A 22,238-nucleotide genomic window follows, 5' to 3' on the forward strand; every position below is an offset into this window, starting at 1 on the left:
GCTAGTACTATGCTTCTTATAAATGGCAATGGCAAATTTTAAAAATAAAAATAAAATAAAAACACACAAAAGTCATAAAACACCCTAAACACAGTAAAAGGGACCATCAGGAGACAAAAAAGAAAACAAAAAAAAGACGGAAGAAAACAAAAACAAAAGCAAAGGGCCCACATTGAGTAAACCCAGCAGAGCAGGTGTGTTGCTGAACGTACACCTTTGCATGCCATCCCATTCATTTGCTGCGGATCTGTCGTTCCTGCAACAAAACACAGTGCGTGACTACAACTAATGCATAAAACACACACAACACACACCATAAATTTCTCAATTGATCGACCCATTTCAGAAGCATGTGCTGAATGTGTCATTTGACAATCAGGTGCCATTTTATGTGCCACTTTGTGCCACCTTTCTATAAATGGGCAGAAAATATTGCATATTTACACAACGACAAGAACCAAACATTACAGCAGGATTTTCACATCAAAACTTCTTGCACCACACCCAAACAAGTCATGTGAGTATGTCCAAAGGCTTCCAATGTTCTCAAATAAGGCTCACCTTGGCTGCTCGAGGAACCCAACTCAAGAATCTACATCACGAGTGAGTAAATCAACCTGATCGAGCCAAATAAGATATTCCAAGTAATATTGTTACGAATGTGGAAGCCTCGTGCACACAGACATACAGCTGTCCCCGTAGCTTAGTTATTTCGATAAGTGTGTGTTTCTAGTTAGGGCCCCCTACCTGTGTCTAATGGGAATTACATACATGTGCTGCAAAGTTATTTTGATAGTTAGGATTTTTTATAACAACCACAACACCAACGACACCTATCTTCGCTTCCTCCCACCATCCTCCACCAGCACCATTGCACACATGCGTGTCAGCACGTACGTGGGCGGAGTTCACGAAGACCTGACACCTCTCTCGCCCAATCCGGGGGGTGCGAGCGAGGTGGCCGTAAGTCGGTCAAAGTGCGCAGGGCGGGCTCCAAGAGAAGCAAAGAGCCTCTTCGGGGGGCGGGGAATCGAGAGACGCCCCGACATGCCCCCTCCTCCACCAATCATGGAGAGACAACGGATTTCCCCGGCGAATGAGGTACGCGGAGGGGTGAGACGCGTTCCCCCGGCCCCGACAGGGGGGGGGGAGAAGAAATAGACGGGACGGCACGGTGTTGCGGGGTTCTTCTGGTCTTCTGGTCTCATCTCGCTGCTGGTCTTCGGGTCTCGTGTCACTGCTGGGCTGCTGGTCGGATCTTGCTGGCGCTGGGCTGGTCTCATCTCGTCGCTGGCGCTGGTTTGGTCGCATCTCGACGCGGCTGGTCTCGGCCTGGTTCGTTCGTCTCGTCGAAGACCGCTCCCTTTTGTTTCTTTTGGGTGTGCGTCTGTCTGTGGGCCCATCTTTAAGTAGGAACTGTTAAGTGCTTGTGCTGTACATGATTTCATTTATTTATAGTCGGTTTAACTCTGCTCTTGTGTGTTCCTTCCCCACCTATTGTAAATAAACATCCATTTGTTGAATGTATCAGCTCGTTTCTGTGTTTTCTTCCTTCGTTTAACACGGTGCGTGTTGGGGAATTAAAAAAGGCCATTGTTGCCATGGTTGTGTGCATTTGGACCGATGGGACCTCGGTAACCATCCGCTCGGATTATGCACGGGTCAAGCACGGAAATGACTCGTCCCGTTCGAGCTTCGTCGAGGGTGTGAATACTCGGTAGTTCGCCACGTGGGCCTCGAGGTATTTTGAAGTTTGGCAAATACCCCTGTACCACGTGGTTGATTTATTGACGATTTACGGTCCTGTAAGGGACCGGCACCCTCGGAGTTATCCGAGGGTGACGATCTTGATTCCGTGTGTTTGGTGGAGCCGACCCTACTGCTCCACCTTGCAGTCGTGCTCGCAGCCGATACCCGGCCTGCAACAAATTGGTGTCAGGAGCGGGATACGAACCCCTCCGCCTCCATTAACAAAATTTACAGGTTCGAATAGACAACAAATTGGTGTCAGGAGCGGGTTTCGAACCCCTCCGGCTCCGGAGAGAAATTTACGGGTCGGATCAGGGATGTACGGAGCGAACCCCCCTCCCCCCCCACGTTCCCTCCAAATTGCGAGCGAGTGAAATTTTATTCCCAACACGCAACATGTCGAACCAGGACGAGCTAAAGCAGGTGGGTAGTTGTGTGGTGTTTGTAGAATCTATGGCCCAGGACGAAACCACCATACAGGATACCCCCATGCAAGAACTTTCCCTGCAGCTAAACCCAGAAGGGGTATTAGGAGTGGCAGGGGTGGCGTATGATACCACCCCCCCCCCTCCGTCAAATTTCCTCCCCGACCCCTGCCAGTTCCGCACACCATCATGGTGGATCGGCTGCGCAGAGTTCACTTGACATGGGCCAGTTGATGGCAATGCTGGCAGGAATGGAAAGCCGAATGAGGGGTGATTTACAAACGACAAAATGAACGAAGAAATACAGGGAATGCAAAGCAAGATGGATGCGAGCGCACAAACACTGATGGGTGATATGCAAACACAGCAAGGGGAAATGCAGAGCATGGGGTTGAACTTTCAGGCGGGGCAAGAGGCAATGAAGACGGGCGTAAGAGGCATAATGGCGGCACCACGTGGCGGAGCGACCAAACCGACGAGAGGGAGTGTGGAATGTGTCCGGCCCGCGATGGAGAGGGGTTAGATCGGGACAACGAGCGACGTTACGATAATTATTGATGGGGAGACCGAAACGTGTAGTGTGAGACACGAGGGGACAACGGAAAAATTAAAAGAGGTGACGGAGACGGATAAATTAAGAGAGACACAAGGAGAAACGCAGGTATTAAAAGAAACCAGACACGGGAGATGGAACAAGTAGAGGAGAAACTACAGGAAATTGACGAACACACACACATAGGTTTAGTGAGGGAAATGAGGTTGAGCATGAGAAATTTCGTGCCCCGATGCGAGCATCAGGATGGCCTCCTTAAGGAACCAGAGTTGGTGTCAAAGCCACCCGATGCGAGCATCAGGATGGCCTCCTTAAGGAACCAGAGTTGGTGTCAAAGCCACCCAATGGTCGCCTGTTAAAACATTTATCGTATTTAAAAGACGTCTAATAATATTTTTTTAGAAAGCATTGCAGTGAAGTCTGATCCAAATAATTTTGAAGCAATATATGTATTTGGATATTGTAATCAGTAAAAAATAGTGTGGTAGATAAAAACATTAGAAAGGAAAAACTTTAACGTTGATGTGCTACAAAAAAGTTAAGTTCAAAACAGGTCAAAGTCTTTTTAAATTTATTTTTTAATTTTAACTTCACTACATCAATAATACACCCCAAAGGAACCTCCATGCCAAATGTCAGCATCCTACTACACATATTAATGAATGGAAAGCTTCTAAATAACTTGCACCAAAAACTTTAACGTTGATGTGCTACAAAAAAGTTAAGTTCAAAACAGGTCAAAAATTTAAAACATTTGAATTTTTTTAAAATTTCAACTTCACTACATCAATATTATACCCCAAAGGAACCTCCATGCCAAATATCAGCATCCAAGTACACATATTAATGAATGGCAAGCTTCTAAATAACTTGCACCAAAAACTTTAACATTTTCACGCTCACGCTGACGCTGACGCTCACGCCAGGGGTATCGCTATAGCTCTCTGTTCTTCGAACAAGCGAGCTAACAAAGGGAGACGGTATGCTCCCTTGAAGCAGATCGCGACGAGGTGAGTCCGGTCGAGCCGTGCGAGGTTGAGGGGATGTCTGATATGAACGGGTACATGCGGAGCCTGGGGGGTATGGAAACCCCGGGATTGCTTGTGGTAGCACGAATCCCCCAAAGCGATTGTCCTGGTGTGTGTGGTTAAGAGTATGAATGGTACGGGCGTGTCTAAATGTGTCAAAAGGTGTGCAGAATGCGAGTGTCATGGCATGCGTGAGTGCGTGCATGAAAATGGACGATGGACTGATCTAGACGGGAGACGGGTGTGGCGAGCCTTCTGCGCCATATAAAGTTATTTTGGTAACTGCGCCGGTCCCGCGATACGCCATACGCCTCGTACGAGGCCCGTTCGGCATTTCGCGAACGGCCCTCACGCGCGCGTCTTCGTGGAGGGATTCCGGTGCGGGAACGTCCCACGTTTCGAAAGATGGTCGTGCGGACGGTTAAAATGGCGGTGAGGGTTGTTTGAATTCGGTAAACAGGGGTCCCATGAGAGCGCGTGTGCGAAGCTCCACGTGCTGCATGCCGAGTGGAAACGGGTTTCCGGGACGATGCGCTCATGCTGGCCTGCATGGGAAACCGTGCAGGTTCGGTGCGTGGGTGATGTCATCGGTGCGGCCCTCACGGCGCGAGCTTCGGGTTAACAGCGCACGTTGTCCCGCATAGGGAATCTCTCAGAAGCGAGCGCTTGTTGGGATACGCAGGGCGACGTTAAGGCTGCAGTTATCGCCCGATGGAAGGGACGAACGGGCAAGCTGTCGACCACCGCCTTGGCGGTGCAGAAAAAAAAAAAAAACAGCCTTGCCCCGAGTCCATGCCCCGGCCAGGATGTGGCAAGCATCCTTGTTTGGGCATAGAAGCACGACTTTAGTGGGATGGGTTTAGGTTAGTTAGACCGGCCTCATGGGGGAATGAGCTGTCCTCCATGGGGCCCGTGGACTAGTTAGTGGGAATTTAGGTTAGATTTAGCATGGAAAATGGATTTTGGGAGACATGGACAGACATGGAACGTCTAGTGGGGACGTAGCTTAGCTACGTAAATTAAATGGAACGTGCACTAGGGTAAGGGACAACGAGGGAGCACGAGATAGTTAGGGGAACATAGTTAGAGTGTGAATTGAAAATAAAAGTGAAAGATGTATGATGGGTGAATGTGGGACAGCGGGCCCAAGTGTGAATGGAGTGAATGTGGAATGTATGGTGCGAATGAATGAGTGGGGGGAGGAGTGAAACCCACCCAAGTGGCCCCAGGGTCAGTGTAATGTTATTTAGTGGGTTAGTCAAATTTACCAAAAGGAGGTTGTTCTGTTGTTGGTGGTGTATGAAGGCACGAAACCCATTTGGAGGGGTGCAGGAGTCCATGGACCGGCTGGGTGCGTGGCTGTTCAAAGGTGAGTATCGAGTAGAGGGCACCCCGGGCACCGGACTAGTCGGCCAAAGTAGGCCAAGGGTCCAAGGGACCAGGATAGTGTAGTAGCCACGGGCGACCCTCAGAAAGGGGCCCGAAGCGCCAAAATGCCACTTGGGCATCGGAAGGGGGCAATGCCAGGAAGGGCAACCCCCTGCGTTCATAGGGAGCAGGTAGGCTCAGAGACAGCCTCAGGGCCCGGGGGTGCCGTAGTCAGAGTCTGGCAGGAGGGAAATCCCTGCCAAGTGAGCCACGCTGCCCAGCCATGAAATTGTGCAAGGGCATGGAAGAAAATTTGAGGACTATGCCCAAATTTATAATTGACAGCAACACAGGCGACGGGAATCATCGTTTCTAGAACCAATAGTTTAAAGTGACAGGCGTATGGAAAAGCCCCAGGGTAGGTTAAAGTTAATAAATGCTAGGATAGTTAGGAAATGTACCCCTTCGCACCATCCATCCCTTCGCTCTCTATAGGCCGCTGGACCCACCTTGGGAAAGATTGCTGAATTATGAGGAGGCCATTCTGAGGCTTCGTTGGGCCTTGAGACAGGACGCTAGCATCTTCCCTATTCCCCTCCAAAAAAGGATTTTAGGGGTTGGGAGTTGGTTAGGTTGACAGGATAGGTTAGCCGGACAAAGACAGAAAGCGGGTTAGGGAGACGAAATTATAAATAATAAAATAAAAAGGGGCTAAATTTGGTTGTTTTGTTGTTGCAAATTAAGGGAGTGGGAATGGACAGAGACAGGCAAAGGCGATAGGTTGGGGGGAGATGGTAGGTTAGGTCCGAGCCCGTTGCCGCCAGAGCGGCCAGCACCACCGCACTCCCTCCACACAACCTCATGGGACCATACCAGAGGCCGGCCAGCTTCACATGCCGGCCTGTTGTGCTACAGTTGCTGGTCCGCATTTGCCTTGCCATGCCTGATATGCCTGCCTTTGCCATAACCCCATGCCTGCTACCCTGTTTGCATTGCCCCTGTCACCATCACCATGTGCGCCAGGATCATCCAGTGTTTTGCAAGGACTGCCCTGCAGGCAGCCGCACACAGGGACTGCATTGAGCAGCCCGTGCGTCCATTTTTGTGTTTATGCATTCTGTCCATCCATTCACGAGGAGCCAGGGACTGCATTGAGCAGCCGGCTACCTCCTGGTTCTTGAATAAAGGCCACTTCAAATGGCCTGTGGGACGGCACATGGCCTGCCGTGTTAGGGTGAGTTGCCTCCAACAGCTGAAGACTGAAAAAAAAAGGTTCAGTGACAAAAGAGGGACCTTTTGAGCAGGCCCTGAAGACGTCTGACCCTTCAGCTGCTGAGCACTCACCCACACACAAACTTAACTTTGCCATGCCTTTTTCCCACAGATGACAGGTCCTGGGCCATGGTTAGTGCAAATAGATAAGGAAAAAATGAAAATAAGTTTAGCCCACCTGTGTGTGTGTCTTAGCGCCGGCAATTTTAGTTAAGTCGTCTGTATGAGTCTGTTAGTTAGTTACGCAGTGCATTAGGATATTTATTTTTGGGACACGTATAAAAAAAAATCCGTAGGTAAAACGTGCGAGGGGAGAACTTACACATGCTGGTCATACGCAAATTTGACGACTAGGGACGAGTCTGTAAAAAGGGGAGGGGGTAGTGTTACGAATCTGGAAGCCTTGTGCACACAGAGAGACAGCCGTCCCCGTAGCTTAATTATTTTGATAAGTGTGTGTTTCTAGTTGGGGCCCCCTAACTGTGTCTAATGGGAATTACATACATGCGCTGCGAAGTTATTTTGATAGTTTGGATTTTTATAACCACAACACCAACGACACATGTCTTCGCTTCCTCCCACCATCCTCCACCGGCACCATTGCACACGTGCGTGTCAGCACGTACGTGGGCGGAGTTCACGAAGACCTGACGTCTCTGTCGCCCAATCCGGGGGGTGCGAGCGAGGTGGCCGTAAGTCGGTCAAAGTGCGCAAGGCGGGCTCCAAGAGAAGCAAAGCCTCTTCGGGGGGTGGGGAATCGAGACGCCCCGACGCCCCCCCCCCCAATCATGGAGACGGATTTCCCTGGCGAATGAGGTGCACGGAGGGGTGAGACGCGTTCCCTCCGCCCCAACGGGAGGGGGGGGCGGGAAGAAATACACGGGACGGCGTGGTGTTGCGGGGGTCTTCTGGTTTTCTGGTCGTCTGGTCTCATGTCGTTGCCGGGCTGGTCTCATCTCGTCACGAGTCTGGCCTCATGTCGTCGCTGGCGCTGGTCTGGTCGTATCTTGACGCGGCTGGTCTCGTCGAAGACCGCACGAGGCGGGAAGGCCCCTTTCGTTTCTTTTGGGTGTCTGTCTGTGGGCCCGTCTTTAAGTAGGAACTGTTAAGTGCTTGTGCTGTGCACGATTTCATTTCTTTATAGTCGGTTTAACTCTGCTGTTGTGTGTTCCTTCCCCACCTATTGTAAATAAATATCCATTTGTTGAATGCATCAGTTCGTTTCTGCGTTTTCTTCATTGGTTTAACACGGTGCGTGTTGGGGAATTGAAAAAGGCCGTTGTTGCCGTAGTTGTGTGCATTTGGACCGATGGGACCTCGGTAACCATCCGCTCAGGTTATCACGGGTCGAACACGGAAATGACTCGTCCCGTTCGAGCTCTGTCGAGGGTGTGAATACTCGGCAGTTCGCCACTTGGGCCTCGAGGTATTTTGAAGCTTGGCAAATAACCCTGTACCACGTGGGTGATTTAGTGACGATTCATGGTCCTGTAAGGGACCCATACCCTTGGAGTTATTTCGAGGGTGACAATCTAGATTCCGGGTGTTCAGTGGAGCTGACCCTACTGCTCCACCTAGCGGTCGTGCTCGCAGCCGATACCCGGCCCGCAACAATATCACAAAGAACCATGTGCCAGAGTAAATTTTGTAAATGACAACGCTTCTTGTGATCATCATAAAGAGAACGTGGTGTCTTCCAAAGATAATGTACACAGAATGGTACATACTGTTGGACTCCGCCATTTGCCGATTCACGATTCACGAACACCATGCACTCGCAGGTCAAAGTGTGACCTGCTAAGACATTCGTGCTTCACATATTGGCAATTTATTTTGCGTGTTTGTTTGTTTGTGTTTTTAACATTTCAGGACAGGTCTCCTATTTCCACTAGGGAAAGTGGAAATCAGCCAACATCACAGCATTAAAGAAAACATAGGGGCAATACCCATGAACACTCACCTGGAAGCAGCTGGATAAGATAACCAGGGAATGACTGAAAGACATGGATGACCCACAAAATGTGTAATGGAGAAGAAAGTAAATACCGATGGATTTTTTTTTTATGCCGTGAACAAACCTTGGAATATTACAGGTGATGAAGGTTGTGGTCAAGTTTCATCAAAATTGTGTGTGTGGTTTCAGAGAAGAAAGAAAATACATCCTGGAGGAGGCAACCCCCACATAGAATCCCTGAGACCCCAATTTTTTAATGTCATGAACCAACTTTGGTACATCATGGGTGAAGAAGGTTGTGGTGAAGTTTCATCGGAATTGTGCGTGTCATTTGAGGACAAAGAAAATACCTATTTTGGGGGCACCCCCGGCCTCCCACCCCCCTTGAAGACCTCAAATTTTGTAATGAAGTGAACAAACTTGCACATTCACCATACACCTTCACAATTTATTCTTAAACCTTTTGGGTTGGTTCTGGTTCCGGTTTTTGAGCGACGGTTGGTTCTTTCCAGGTCTCTGCCAACTTTCTCAGACGAGTTTCCGGTCGTTCATTGTTTGTCGCATTTTGACTGTTAAAAAAAATAAAATAAAATAAAAAATAAAAAACTTACCCCTCACCCTTCTCCCTCAGCTCTCCCCTCTCACTCCAATCTCCTCCCTCACTCCCATCTCCTCCTCACTCCCCTTTCTCAAAGTTGCCCCCCCTTCACATCCACAAGCTTCCTCCTTCCCCTGCCCTCTCTCTTACATCTCATCCCTCCACCTCCTCCAATCTTCAACTTCCCCCTGCCCTTTCTTATTACTCCCCACTGTGCCTCATCCCATCACCACCGAGCCATTTCTTCTCCTCCTCATCCGGCCCTCTTCCCTTGCTCTTCGGCAATGCCCCACACTCTGTCAACAACTCTCCCTACCCACCCTCTCCTCTCCCCTTCCCTGCACCCAAAGCCTCCTCCCTCCCTCTTCCTTAAAAGTGTGGACCTCAAACATCCAACGCCTTCGCTCAAACCTGACATCTTTCCATAAAGGTTGCCACTGACAAACCAGACGTAATCTGTTCTACAGAAGCTGTCCTTCAAGACATCTCCGACTCCCTCGTATCTCTCCCTGGTTACTCCCAACTCCGGTATGACAGACCTGATCCTCGTCCTGGCAGCGGAGTTGCTCTCTTCATCAAAGACACTATTCCTCACTTTCCATGCACTGCCCTCACTCCCCCACACCCCCAGGAATACCTCTGGCTACGGCTTCCCCTCCACTCCCACCTCATGTTTATATGTTTGTTGTTCCGTACACCAAACAGTGATGACTCCATTTACATCTTGCTCGCCGAAAACATGGACCAACTTCTATCCTCTCATCCCAACTCTCTTCCTCATATGTGGTGACTTCAATTGTCATCATGCCAGTTGGCTGGGTGTGGGTACCTCTCTCACCTGCCATGGCACTTCAACAAAAGACTTCTGCAACTCATTGGGACTGAAACAATCTGTCAACTTCCTGACTCGGATCTCAACAAACGGTACTCCATCTCTTCTGGATCTGATTTTGACCAATTTCCCTGAAAATATCTGCTGTTCTTCCTCCTCTCCAATGGGTTCTTCTGACCACATGCTTGTCAAAGTAAACATATCTCTGGCTGTTATTAGAGAACCACCTCAGCACCGTCGAGTCCGGCATTTCACTCAGGCCGACTGGCAAGGACTTCAAGCAGCAATCAAACTTCTAGACGAGTCTCCCATCTCTACTTTCTCCAACATAAACTCATCCTGCGAATTCATTCAAATAAATTTGCTCTGTCTCATGCACAGATTCATCCCATCTATCTTCAGTTGTCCTACCCTATCTCCTGACCATGGTACACTGAAGCTTTTGGCGTGGCAGTTCTCCTGAAACAACTTGCCTTCGCCTCATGGAAGGCCCATCCAACTGAAGACAATCTCAGTTCCTTCCACAAAGCTCGGAACAAGTGTGTGTCTACCCTGAGGAGAGCCAGAAAACATCATTTTTCCTATCTCAAGTCTGAACTCTTAAGCCTGTCTCCCTTCCTCAAATCCTGGAGGTGTCTAGTTTAGTCTGTTTCTTGTGTATGTTCCCCCTCCATCCCCTCTCTTACCTGAAATGGCCACATAGCAGACACTGCACATGTAAAGGCTGAATGCCTGAACTCCGTGTTTGCTTCTAAATCTTGTGTCCCAAACCGATCGCTTTCTGTACCCACCTTACTCAGTCACACCCAGCTGTTCTTGGACTGTGTCCTTTTCACCCGACAAGGTGGAGATTTTTCTGTCAAACTTCGACTCAGATTCTGCAACCAGTCCAGATGGCATCAGCCCATGTGTCCTAAAAACCTGCTCTGTTGCTCTTGCTCACCTTCTCTCTGTTCTATTTACCCTCTCATTTGCTCAGTCATCTGCCATCTGCTTTGAAATCAGCCAATATTACCGCTCTGCATAAAAGGTGCAAAAACAGATCCTTGCAACGACAGACCAATCAGCCTTCTCCCAATCATCAGCAAAGTCATGCAGTCCATCATTGCTTCCGACATCAAATCCTTCCTCTTCTCCAATGGCTTGATTTCCGGTCATCAATTTGGAATCTGACTTGGTCAATCCACCCTGGATATACTGCTTCTGCTTTCCCAACAATGGATGGAGATCCTCAATGCCAGACATGAGATCAGAGCCAACACCCATGGAATATCGGATCAATATGGTCTGGCACCCCACCCTGCTCACCACTCTCTCTTCCTATGGCATTCAAGGCAATCTCCACTCATGGCTCGCAGACTTCCTCTCCTGTCGCAGTCAACGTGCGGCCCTTGAAAGGAATTCGCTCATCCTCTCTTCTTGTCCAGGCTGGAGTTCCTCAAGGCAGTGTTGTGGGTCCTGTTCTTTTTCTGGTTTTCATCAATGATCTCTCTGACTCTCTGGAAAATCCTCTTTATGCCTTTGCTGATGACTCCACCCTCTGCCGTACCATCTGTCATCCCTCAGATCGTCAAGCAGCAGCTTCTTTGCTCTCTGCAGATCTGGATAAAAGCACAAGCTGGTCCAACACTTGGAACATGTCTCTCTGAAAGGACCGTGTGGAACCCCCCCCCCCCAATCTACTTTCTCAACAATCCTCTTAAAGTCCTTCCATTCAAACTTTTGGACCTTACTATCTGCCATGATCGATCTTTCTTGGGAAAGCCACATCTCCAAGCTGGCCTCAAAATCCAGTTGCCGACTGTGAATCCTCCATTATGCAAAGTCCTTCCTTCACACACCTGAGCTCCTGACCACATACAGAGCTTTCATCTGCAGCCTGATGGAGTACTGCTCTCCCCCCTGGGCTGGTGGCTCCCGCCGCTCACCTTTCTCGGTTTTACGCTGTGGAAACCAAGGCATTTAGGATCATCGGTATCTCCCGCAATGAGGCTGAGCCTTTGCGTCTCTCACTCTCACCACAGACAGGTGAGTCTCTCACTCTCACTCTTTTTGTCTTCTACAGTCTCCTCTCTGGCCTCACCACCCCCCCCCCCCCCGTCTGCTCTCTGTCCCATCCATATTTCCGCAAGGCGCTCAAGGTCCACCAGCAATCCCTTTCTGGTAAAACTACCAAAATCAAGAATCACTGCTCACCTTCATTCTTTCATTCCTCTTTTTTCCTGTCTTTGGAACAAACTCCCACACTCTCTTCAATCCCACTCTTCCCTCCAGGTCTTCAAAACAACTGTTCACCACCATCTCTTATCTTCCCCCATCCAAAACCATGATCTTTTCTACCCCCTGCTAATCCACCTCCTTCAAATTCCCTGCTTTCCTTCCTGAGAGTCCCTGTGGTGTCCATCTTGTTTACCCTGTGTTCCCCACCCCATCCCTTCCACATCTAACATCTCTGTTTTCCACTGTTTTGTGCTTCCCTCTCCCGCCCCTCGTCTCCTGCTCCCCTTGTTATACGTTCTGCGTGTTAGACATATGTATGTGTGTATATATATATATATATATATATATATATATATATATATATATATATATATATATATATATATATATATATATATATATATATATATATATATATATATATATATATATATTGTTGTGGTTACCAAATTCGCAAACCACCATTCAGGTCCCTTAGGTGAGATATCTCGGTAAGTATATGTGTAGTTAGGCCCAAACCCGTTGTCTAGTGGGAATACATGTCATTCATGCGTGCTGCGACTCTTCAGGATAGCCGTTTTTCTTTTACTATCTTTATTTTGGACCAACCGCCATTATCACCACCGCCAACCGCGTCTCAACAGTCATCACAACATCAACCACCCACCGCGGCGCCGACCTTTGCCGTCACACCTCGCAACGCCACCGTTCTTGCGCCGCTTGTGGGTGCCGGTATTGGACTCGTGCAGGGCGCGCGCCGAACAGCGTGTACAAAACCACGGATTTTCCGCTCCAAAAACGGAACAAAAACGACTCACGCCCACTTTTGTTCCGTCCAATCGGTGAGCAAGGAGCGATTTGGCCCCGCCTCCAGGGCGTTGGAGGGCGGTCGCTATATGCAAATTCATGGATCAAAATGCATTCACGCCCACTTTTTCTCGGGCCAATGGGGAGCGAGGTGAAAGGTCGAAGGCAGGGGGTCAAAGGCGAAGCCACGGGGCTGATATAAGCGGCTGCGTTCGTCAGAAAAGTGGTCGTCGTGTGCGTTGGGGTTGTGTGTGCGTTGGAAGGAGTTCGCAGGAGGAAGAGTTCGGAGTTGGAGTCGGAGCGAAGAGGACGGAGCTGTGGAGAGGCGGCAGCGGCGAGGGCAGACGAGGGGGTGCTCGCGTCGGTGCCGGGAGCTGCACACCAGGGAGGCCGACGGCGCGACCTGGTCGAGGTGGAGACGCTCGTCGCGGGACCCGAGACAGAGTAAAAATCCTCCTTTCCCCGAGCATCAGCAACCCCCTCCTGTTTCCCCCCGCGCTGAGATAGTGCGACCAAGGGGGCCCCCTTCCCACCCCCTACCAGACACTGTCCGCGAGGCCCGCGGAGTTGGGGCACCATCTCCGCTTCGCGCCTCATCATCAGACGGGTAGGCCCGACCCGGTCTCGGCCCCAGGCCCGCCTCATCCTTGAGGGTGCTCTTTTCTTTTGCTTTGGGAATATGTGTTGTCGGCGCCGTCTGTGAAGTAAAATTGTATAAGTGTTGCCGTGTGCTCGCGTAATCGGTATTAGATCTGCATTGTCGCATTTGCTTTTTGTGTAAAATTGCATTGTGTTTCTTTTCCTTTTCTATGTGCTTTTGGTGGAATTGAATATGTGTGCTTTCCGTTCATCGCGAATAAATGTGCTTTGTGTTGAACTGTTTCCCGCTTCGCTTCGTCATTTCTTTCATTGAATCCTCATCTTGCTTCACGTAAAGGGTTGGTAGTGGGCTGAATACGCCCGATAATTAATCGAACCGTCGAGGCCGACGATAACACCGCTCGGTTATCCCGATAGTACGGAACGGGTCGCTTAAGTGGCCCGTGTCCGAAGTCGACCTGCGGCGAGGTGCGATCGCCCGGTCTACCCTCCGTGTGGGTACTTAGGTAGGTCGAATTTGGCGAGCAACCCTATCCCACGCGGGGGCCGATTGGCTCGATCGCGGTGAGACCGAAAGGTCCACCTGTGACTGGTTCCCGGCGTTAGTCCGAGAGGGTCACGACTGGATTGTCCGTCCGGTGGGCGACGTGCCGCGATTCGAGTTACGTGGCCGTCAGCACGCCGGCGGGCGCGAATCTGTAACAATATATATCGATATATATATAAAAATATATAGATATAGTTACGGTTCTAGGAACCGTACGCATACAACATACAGGTGTCCCAAGTCAGTTATACCGTTAAGTATATATGCAGACAGAACCCCTCCTTGTGTGTCGTGGGAAATTGAAGGGGTGCGTTGCAATGTTTTTTTAGTTGGGGGAATAAATCTTTATATCCCATCCTCCATTGTGATCCATGGTACCCGAGCGCCTGCAGCCTTCGGTTCGCTGGCAACAACTTACCACGGTCCACCTGTTGTCTCCGGAGGCTCGTTTTTCTGAGACGAATCTTCGCTGTCATAGTTCCCATTCGGCTTTTCCAAATGCTCCAACTTTCTTGACGAGTCCACATGCGTGGAGTGGGCAGGCCTCGCCGGTTCCTGGTTGAGGCCCTGCCCAGAAAGGGCGGACCCATGGGAGCCCCATCCAATCAGGGCGGACAGTGATGTCCGTTTTGACCAAGGCCCGCCCGGCCCGCTGAGGGAGGTAGAAACCACGACATAATCCTCAGTCTTGAGTTCTTTGGGGGTTGTTCGTTCTGTTCTTGGAGGCCGGAGTTGGTTGGAAAACGAAGGGGGTTCCACTGCTTGGCTACGCTCACGTCTAGCCCCGACGGCCCGACTGCTGGTCCCGGCCCACTTGAGCTCCTCCATGGACCCGAACTCCACACGGGCGGCTGTGGACCTGACTGCACTCCGTTGGCAGGTGCCACACCATGGAGCATTCCTTTCCTCGAGACTCAGGTACTCGAAAGAACTGCGACCTCAGCCTGCCTCCCTCCCTGGCTGCAAAAGTCCTTTGCCTTCAACTGGGCTTATTTTGTCCGAGTGAGTGTCTGAGTGTGTGGCGCCTGTCTAAGAAGTAGAAACTGTATAAGTATTTTCGATCATTGTAAATCTTGCCTGTATACTCCCCGCGTAAGTCTGCTCTGTGTCTGCTTTGTAAGTTGCTGTAAATTGTCGCACTAAATCTTCTTTCTTTCCCTTGCATAACACCCCAATAAACTTATTTCTGTGCCACATAAATTTCCTTGTTTATTATAAATAAATTATTGAAGAAATGTTCTCAGTGCGTTTTTGTCTTTTCCTTCATTGGTCCAGCATGGTTCGGATCTGAGTTTTAGCCAGGTCTTTGTTCCCGTTAATCTGTTCATCCCAGCCGGCACGGCTTTGGCAGTTCCGCTCGACTGCACCCGAACCGGAGTTGGTCGTCGGTAGTTGGAACTCTACTGCAGTCAGTAGAGAGACCCGGTTCGAGCAAGACGTGCCAAGGGCGTGGTTCCTCGGTAGACGACACCGCGTGGTTAATTAGGTAAATTGTTTCTAGACAAAAAGACCCTACACTACGCGGTGGAGGTATTGGCGTCCACTTTAAGCTACCCGGCGCCAATCAGGGCGCATAGCACAAAGCGGGGTGAATACTTTTTCAGGCCACTGTAGTTGCACCGCCTTACTCATGGCGGTGAGGGAAGATAAGAGATGGTGGTTTCTGGCCGTAAGGATGGATGGGGGAAGATAAGAGATGGTGGTTATGCGACCCGCCGCCTCACGGAGTTATCCGTGAGCGACGGCCCACAATTCTGGGAGTCTGGTGGGAGATGACATAACTCCCCCCACCTAGCGGTCGTTCTCGCCACCGGTCCCTGGCCCACAACAATATGTATATGTGTATATATATACATATACATATACATATATACACACACACATATACAGCAGACTAGGCGTAAGTCGTCATCATCGGGACCGAGAAAAAAGTGACGACTTAGAAATGTAACGACTTACGCATATGCGAACATTCATGATGACTGTGGGGTGAAGGATGAAGTCGCGCGTGGCCTGGACACGTATGTGTGAGAGCCGGCTATTGTACCAAAAGGAAAACACAATCCTCGGGGCATAGGTAGGGGTTCATTGGTGAGTTGGAAAGTGATCAAGCAAAGATGGAATTCATGAATCAGTTTAGCAAAAATAAAGAAAATGAACAACTGTAAGACAACTCATATACCATCGGTGATGGTAAGGTGACAAATTACATGACACACAGTCATCGTGGTGATGATAACCACTCAATGCCTATGTGTGAGTGAGTGCGGTAATGTACAAAACAAGCCAATATAAAACCATGATCGGACTTCAACACGAAGCTCGATTGATCCTTTACTCCTTCGCGAAGTAATCCGTTATGTTTGATTGCCTCAAACTCTTGGGCATCTGGTGCATGAGAAAGGACTCAAACCGGTCATTGTATTCCATGATGTTGTCTGGGCAATCCTCCACCAAAAGACAGTATCGGCGCATCACATCCAGACAGTATCGGCGAATCCACACTGCCTGATTCGCCGCACCTCTTGACCTTGCCGATTCCCCACCTCACTTTGAATCTGTCTATCCAGTGCATCGGCAAGGTCTCGGCATCATCATGCCCGAGGTCTGCAGCGAATTTACGTGCCTTCAGCAGCAACATTTCACCGTCCAACCGAATATTTGGCTGAGCCGACATTTGCCGAAACCAGATGTTGAGCGCGTCATCGACATCTTCAAAGGACACACATTTCACACGTTTCACACTTACCACCAGCCTCGTGAGCTTCTCCACTTGTCCAAATATCTTGCCCTTATTCTTCAAGATATCGTTCAATGTCTGCCGTTTGATGTCCAACTTCTCAGCTATGGATATTTTCTTCATCAGTGGGGTTGCCTCGAAAAACTGGATAATGTCGTATTTTTCTTGGTAGGTTTTAGTTGTAAGCTTACGTTTAGTCGCCATTGTCCTGCCTGCAGTGCGATCAACGTGTGTACGCAGTTATAAATAGCCTATCACTGGCGGTGTACACCAATGAGCGAGCATCACGATTCCATGAAATCGGGCTTCTCACGAGGCAGCAGTTCCGTGTGACGAGTTAGGAGTGGTAATTTACTTGAGTTTCCATTACGTGGGAATGGACAACATCTGACGACTTAGACGAAGTGACGACTTAGAGATGACGACTTACAGAGGGATGACCCTTTATTCAAAGGGATTTAACATGAGATAAATTCGGGACTTTTTGACGCTGCCGACTTACGCCTAGTCTACTGTACATATATATATATATATATATATATATATATATATATATATATATATATATATATATATATATATATATATATATATATATATATATATATATATATGTATGTATATACATATACGTATATATATGTATGTATGTATATACATATACGTATATATATATATATATATATATATATATATATATATATATATATATATATATATATATATATATATATATATATATATATATATATATATATATATATATATATATATATATATATATATATATATATATATATATATATATATATATATATATATATATATATATATATATATATATATATATATATATATATATATATATATATATATATATATATATATATATATATATATATATATATATATATATGTATATATATATATATATATATATATATATATATATATATATATATATATATATATATATATATATATATATATATATATACATACACGTATATATATATATATATATATATATATATATATATATATACATACACGTATATATATATATATATATATATACATATATATATACATATACATATACATATACATATACATATATATACATATATATACATATATATATATGTATATATATATGTATATATATATATATATATATATATATATATATATATATATATATATATATATATATATATATATATATATATATATTGTTGCGGATTCGCGCCCGCCGGCGTGCTGACGGCCACGTAACTGGAATTGCGGCACGTCGCCCACCGGACGGACAATCCAGTCGTGACCCTCTCGGACTAACGCCGGGAACCAGTCACGGGTGGACCTTTCGGTCTCACCGCGATCGAGCCAATCAGCCCCCGCGTGGGATAGGGTTGCTCGCCAAATTCGACCTACCTAAGTACCCACGCGGAGGGTAGACCGGGCGATCGCACCTCGCCGCAGGTCGACTTCGGACACGGGCCACTTAAGCGACCCGCTCCGTACTATCAGAATAACCGAGCGGTGTTATCGTCGACCTCGACGGTTCGATTAATTATCGGGCGTATTCAGCCTACTACCAACCCTTTACGTGAAGCAAGATGAGGATTCAATGGAGGAAAAGACGAAGCGAAGCGGGAAACAGTTCAACACAAAGCACATTTATTCGCGATACACGGGAAGCACACATATTCAATTCCACCAAAAGCACACAGAAAAGACACAATGCAATTTACACAAAAAGCAAATATAAAAGAGAAGACACAATGCAGAGCTAATACCGACTACCGAGCACACGGCAACACTTATACAATTTTACATCACAGACGGCGCCGACAACACATACCCAAAACCAAGGAAAAAAATACCCTCAAGGATGAGGCGGGCCTGAGGCCGAGACCGGGTCGCGCCTACCCGTCTGGTGATGAGACGCGGAGCGGCGATGGCGCCTCAACTCCACGGGCCTCGCGGACAGTGTCTGGTAGGGGGTGGGAAAGGGGCCCCATTGGTCGCACTATCTCAGCGCGGGGGGAAACAGGAGGGGGTTGCTGATGCTCGGGGTATAGAGGATTCTTATTGTCCCGCGACGAGCGTCTCCACCTCGGCCAGGTCGCGCTGTCGGCCTCCCAGGGGTGCAGCTCCCTGCACGACGCGAGCACCCCCTCGTCCGCCCTCGCCGCCTCTCCACAGCTCCGTCCCCTCCGTTCCGACTCCAACGCACACGACGACCAGCTCCTTCCACCGCCCGCGAAGTCTTGACTCTCTGTTTCCGACTCTCCTACTCTCCTACTCTCCGCCTCTGGACTCTCCTACTCTCCGCCTCTGGACTCTCCTACTCTCCGCCTCTGGACTCTCCTACTCTCCGCCTCTGGACTCTCCTACTCTCCGCCTCTGGACTCTCCTACTCTCCGCCTCTGGACTCTCTGGACTGACGAACACGGTCCTTTTATCAGCCCCGTAGCTTCGCCCTCTCATCTTTGACCCCCTCCCTTCGACCTTTCACCTCGCTCCCCATTGGCCCGAGAAAAAGTGGGCGTGAAGGCTTTTGATCCATAAATTTGCATATATCGATCGCCCTGGGGCGGGGCCACCCGCCCCTCGCTCACCGATTGGACGGCAAAAGTGGGCGTGTGTCGTTTTTGATCCGTTTTTGAAGCACAAAATCCGTGATTTTGTACACGCTGTTCGGCGCGCGCCCTGCACGAGTCCAACACCGGTACCCACAGCGGGGCAAGAACGGTGGCGATGCGACGGTTGCGAGGTGTGACGGGAAGGTCGTGGCGGTTGTGGTGAAGCGGCGTTGTGGTTGGTGGTTGATGTTGTGGTTGTGGTGGTAATCATGGCGGTTGGTCCAAAATAAAGATAGCAAAAGAAAAACGGCTATCCTGAAGAGTCGCAGCACACATAAATGACATGTATTCCCACTAGACAACGGGTTTGGGCCTAACTACACATGTACTTACCGAGATACCTCACCTAAGGGACCTGAATGGTGGTTTGCGAATTTGGTAACCACAACAATATATATATATACATATATATACACACACACACACACACACACACACACACACACACACACACACACACACACACCAATTGACCCCTCGCACACATAAACAACTTGGGTTTAGTTGATTAGGTGAGAGCTGATTGACTATTCCTTCCATTCACAGGTGAGAGATGTGGTTGGGTCATATACACATACTATGTGTGTGTGTGTGTATGTATATATATATATATATATATATATATATATATATATATATATATATATATATATATATATATATATATATATATATATATATATCAATGCCCTGACATTCACAGACCCCAACATTCATGGCATTTTTCAGGAACATATCCCCCGCGAATAGTGACAAAACGTCCAACAGTGCACAAAAACAAACAAAAAAAGTGACCACTGAACAGTTAAACGAAACACGTCAAAAGCATCCACAGCTCACCTTCTTCATGCTCTCTTCATCCTCCTGCCGCTTCTCATAGTGCGCAAAGTCATCAAAGATGGACGTTGAATGCCGATAGCCAGCGATTATGCGCAGAACCTGGCGGGCCTTCTCCAGGGGTACTTCCTGTGTGTCCCGCGAGTTTGTCACCGGCTTGTTCTCGTTGTTTTCCAGGCGGATGTGGCGGAGCTGTGAGTTGGGCACATCCTTTACATAGATCCATTTGACCTGATTGAGGAGGTGGGTTATGGTTGAGAGCAGGAAGAGATGTTCAAACGCTTAAATTAGCGGATGTTAAAATTCCATCATAGTTGAATGCCAAAGATAAGGAAATGCATTGAACTTTTTATTCAGAGGTTAAAGGTTAAACATGTTTATTCATATTTAATTCCCATTATTTTAGCTCATCTGTTGCTCACATTTTTAGTTTCTACTACCAAATTTCAATTTTATTCAATCTTCGTGCTGTTCAAAAAGGTGAGGGATTGACACACAGGGAATGAGAGAGTCCATAGAACACCTTACCACGGGCAATCTTATGAAAAAGAACATGGGACTTCATTGAAAACCGTTAACCGGAGGAAGAAGAAGAAGAAGCAAAGAAGAAGAATCTCATAGTACCCTTCCCTGAGAGCATGAGTAGCAAAATTTGATTGGTTGAGACTACATACAATTTTGTCAACATACTGATAAACTGAACGACATTCGCTTTGTTCGCAAACTTTGATAAACAGGCACGATGGTAAGCATGGGAACCCGATGGTTCAAATGGAACAGTCCAGGGCTGACAATGCTCCATTTATATGCATTTTGTCACTATTGGGGTTCCTTTTTTGTATACTAGGTCAAGGTTCAAGGAAGAGCTGGGACAAAGAATGGATCAGGATGCACCAAAACAAAAGGAACAGTAGAGAGAGGGGGGAAACACCAACAGCAGGGTTGAAGGACAAAATAGAGGGAGACTTGGACAAATATGGGGTGTGGGAAGAAATGAGGGGTAGGGGAGGACTCATGAGGTGGACAAGATGGGTACAGAAGCAAATTCTTAGGTGGGAAAAAAAGAGGCAATACCCCTGGGCATTCAGGGGTGGCAGCTGGATAAGAAAACCAGGGAACCACTGGTAGGTGTGGATGATCCACAAAATATGTAATGGAGAAGAAAGTAAATACCTATGGATTTTTTTTAATGCCGTGAACATACTTTGGTACATTATGGGTAATGAAGGTTGTGGTCAAGTTTCATCGAAATAGTGTATGTAGTTTCAGAGAAGAGAGCAAATACCTATTTTGGGGGGCAACCCCCCTCCCCCTGAAGACCTCCTTAGACCTCAATATTTTATAATGGTCTGAATAAAATTTGGTATGTCATGGGTAATGAAGGTTGTGGTGAAGTTTCATCAGAATTGCAGGTACAGTTTCTGAGAAAAAAAGAAAGAAGTAAATACCTCTTTTGGGGGGGCGACCCCCTTACGGCCAGAAATATTTTTTTTTTTAATTTAATTTCGTTAATGCCGTGAACAAACTTTGGTACATACCGTGGTGGTGAAAGTTGTGGTCAAGTTTCATCAGAATCATGTGTGTAGTTTCAGAGAAGAGGTTGCAAGTATTTATGGATGGACTGACGACGTGCCATCCCCATAAGCTCCCCGGAACTACGTTCCAAGGTGAGCTGAAAACTGAAAATTTGGAAGGAGGTAAGCTTGGAGGGGGATGGGGAGTGGGGAGTTCATGGGGAAGGGGGGAGGTAGAAAAGATCATGGTTTTTGGATGGGTGACGATCTGAGATGGTGGTGAACAGCTGTCTTGAAGACCTGAAGGGAAGAATGAGATTGAAGAGGATGTGGAAGTCATTTCCACAGGCATGAAAAAGAGTGGAACAAATGAGTGGAGGTGAGCAGTGATTATAGATATTGGGGGTTTCACCAAAAGGGGTTTGCTGGTGGATCACGTGCACCCTGCATAAACCTTGGGGGGGGAGGGGGGACAGGGCACAGAAAGTGCTTAGTGTTCAAGAAGGGAAAGGAAGTGGAAGAAGACAGAGACCACCCACCTGTCTG

General features: G+C 47.8%; 1 protein-coding gene across 4 annotated transcripts in view; it reads right to left on the bottom strand.

The window, feature by feature from the left end:
* Positions 1–22,238, bottom strand: part of LOC147013270 (YTH domain-containing family protein 3-like) — a 76,712-nt gene that overhangs the window by 665 nt on the left and 53,809 nt on the right. For all 4 annotated transcript variants that reach the window (XM_085854964.1, XM_085854962.1, XM_085854961.1 and 1 more), the window contains 2 exons: positions 20,182–20,409; positions 1–256 (listed from right to left, as the gene is read on the bottom strand). The exon at positions 1–256 is cut by the window's left edge and continues 665 nt beyond it. In XM_085854964.1, coding sequence (XP_085711090.1) covers positions 233–256; positions 20,182–20,409 — 252 coding nt within the window. In that variant the 3' untranslated portion in view covers positions 1–232. The remainder of the gene's footprint in view (positions 257–20,181; positions 20,410–22,238) is intronic.

The sequence above is a fragment of the Eptatretus burgeri genome, chromosome 14, assembly GCF_056783735.1.
Source record: "Eptatretus burgeri isolate ZD-2024b chromosome 14, Ebu_testis_v1, whole genome shotgun sequence".
Lineage (NCBI taxonomy): Eukaryota > Metazoa > Chordata > Myxini > Myxiniformes > Myxinidae > Eptatretus > Eptatretus burgeri.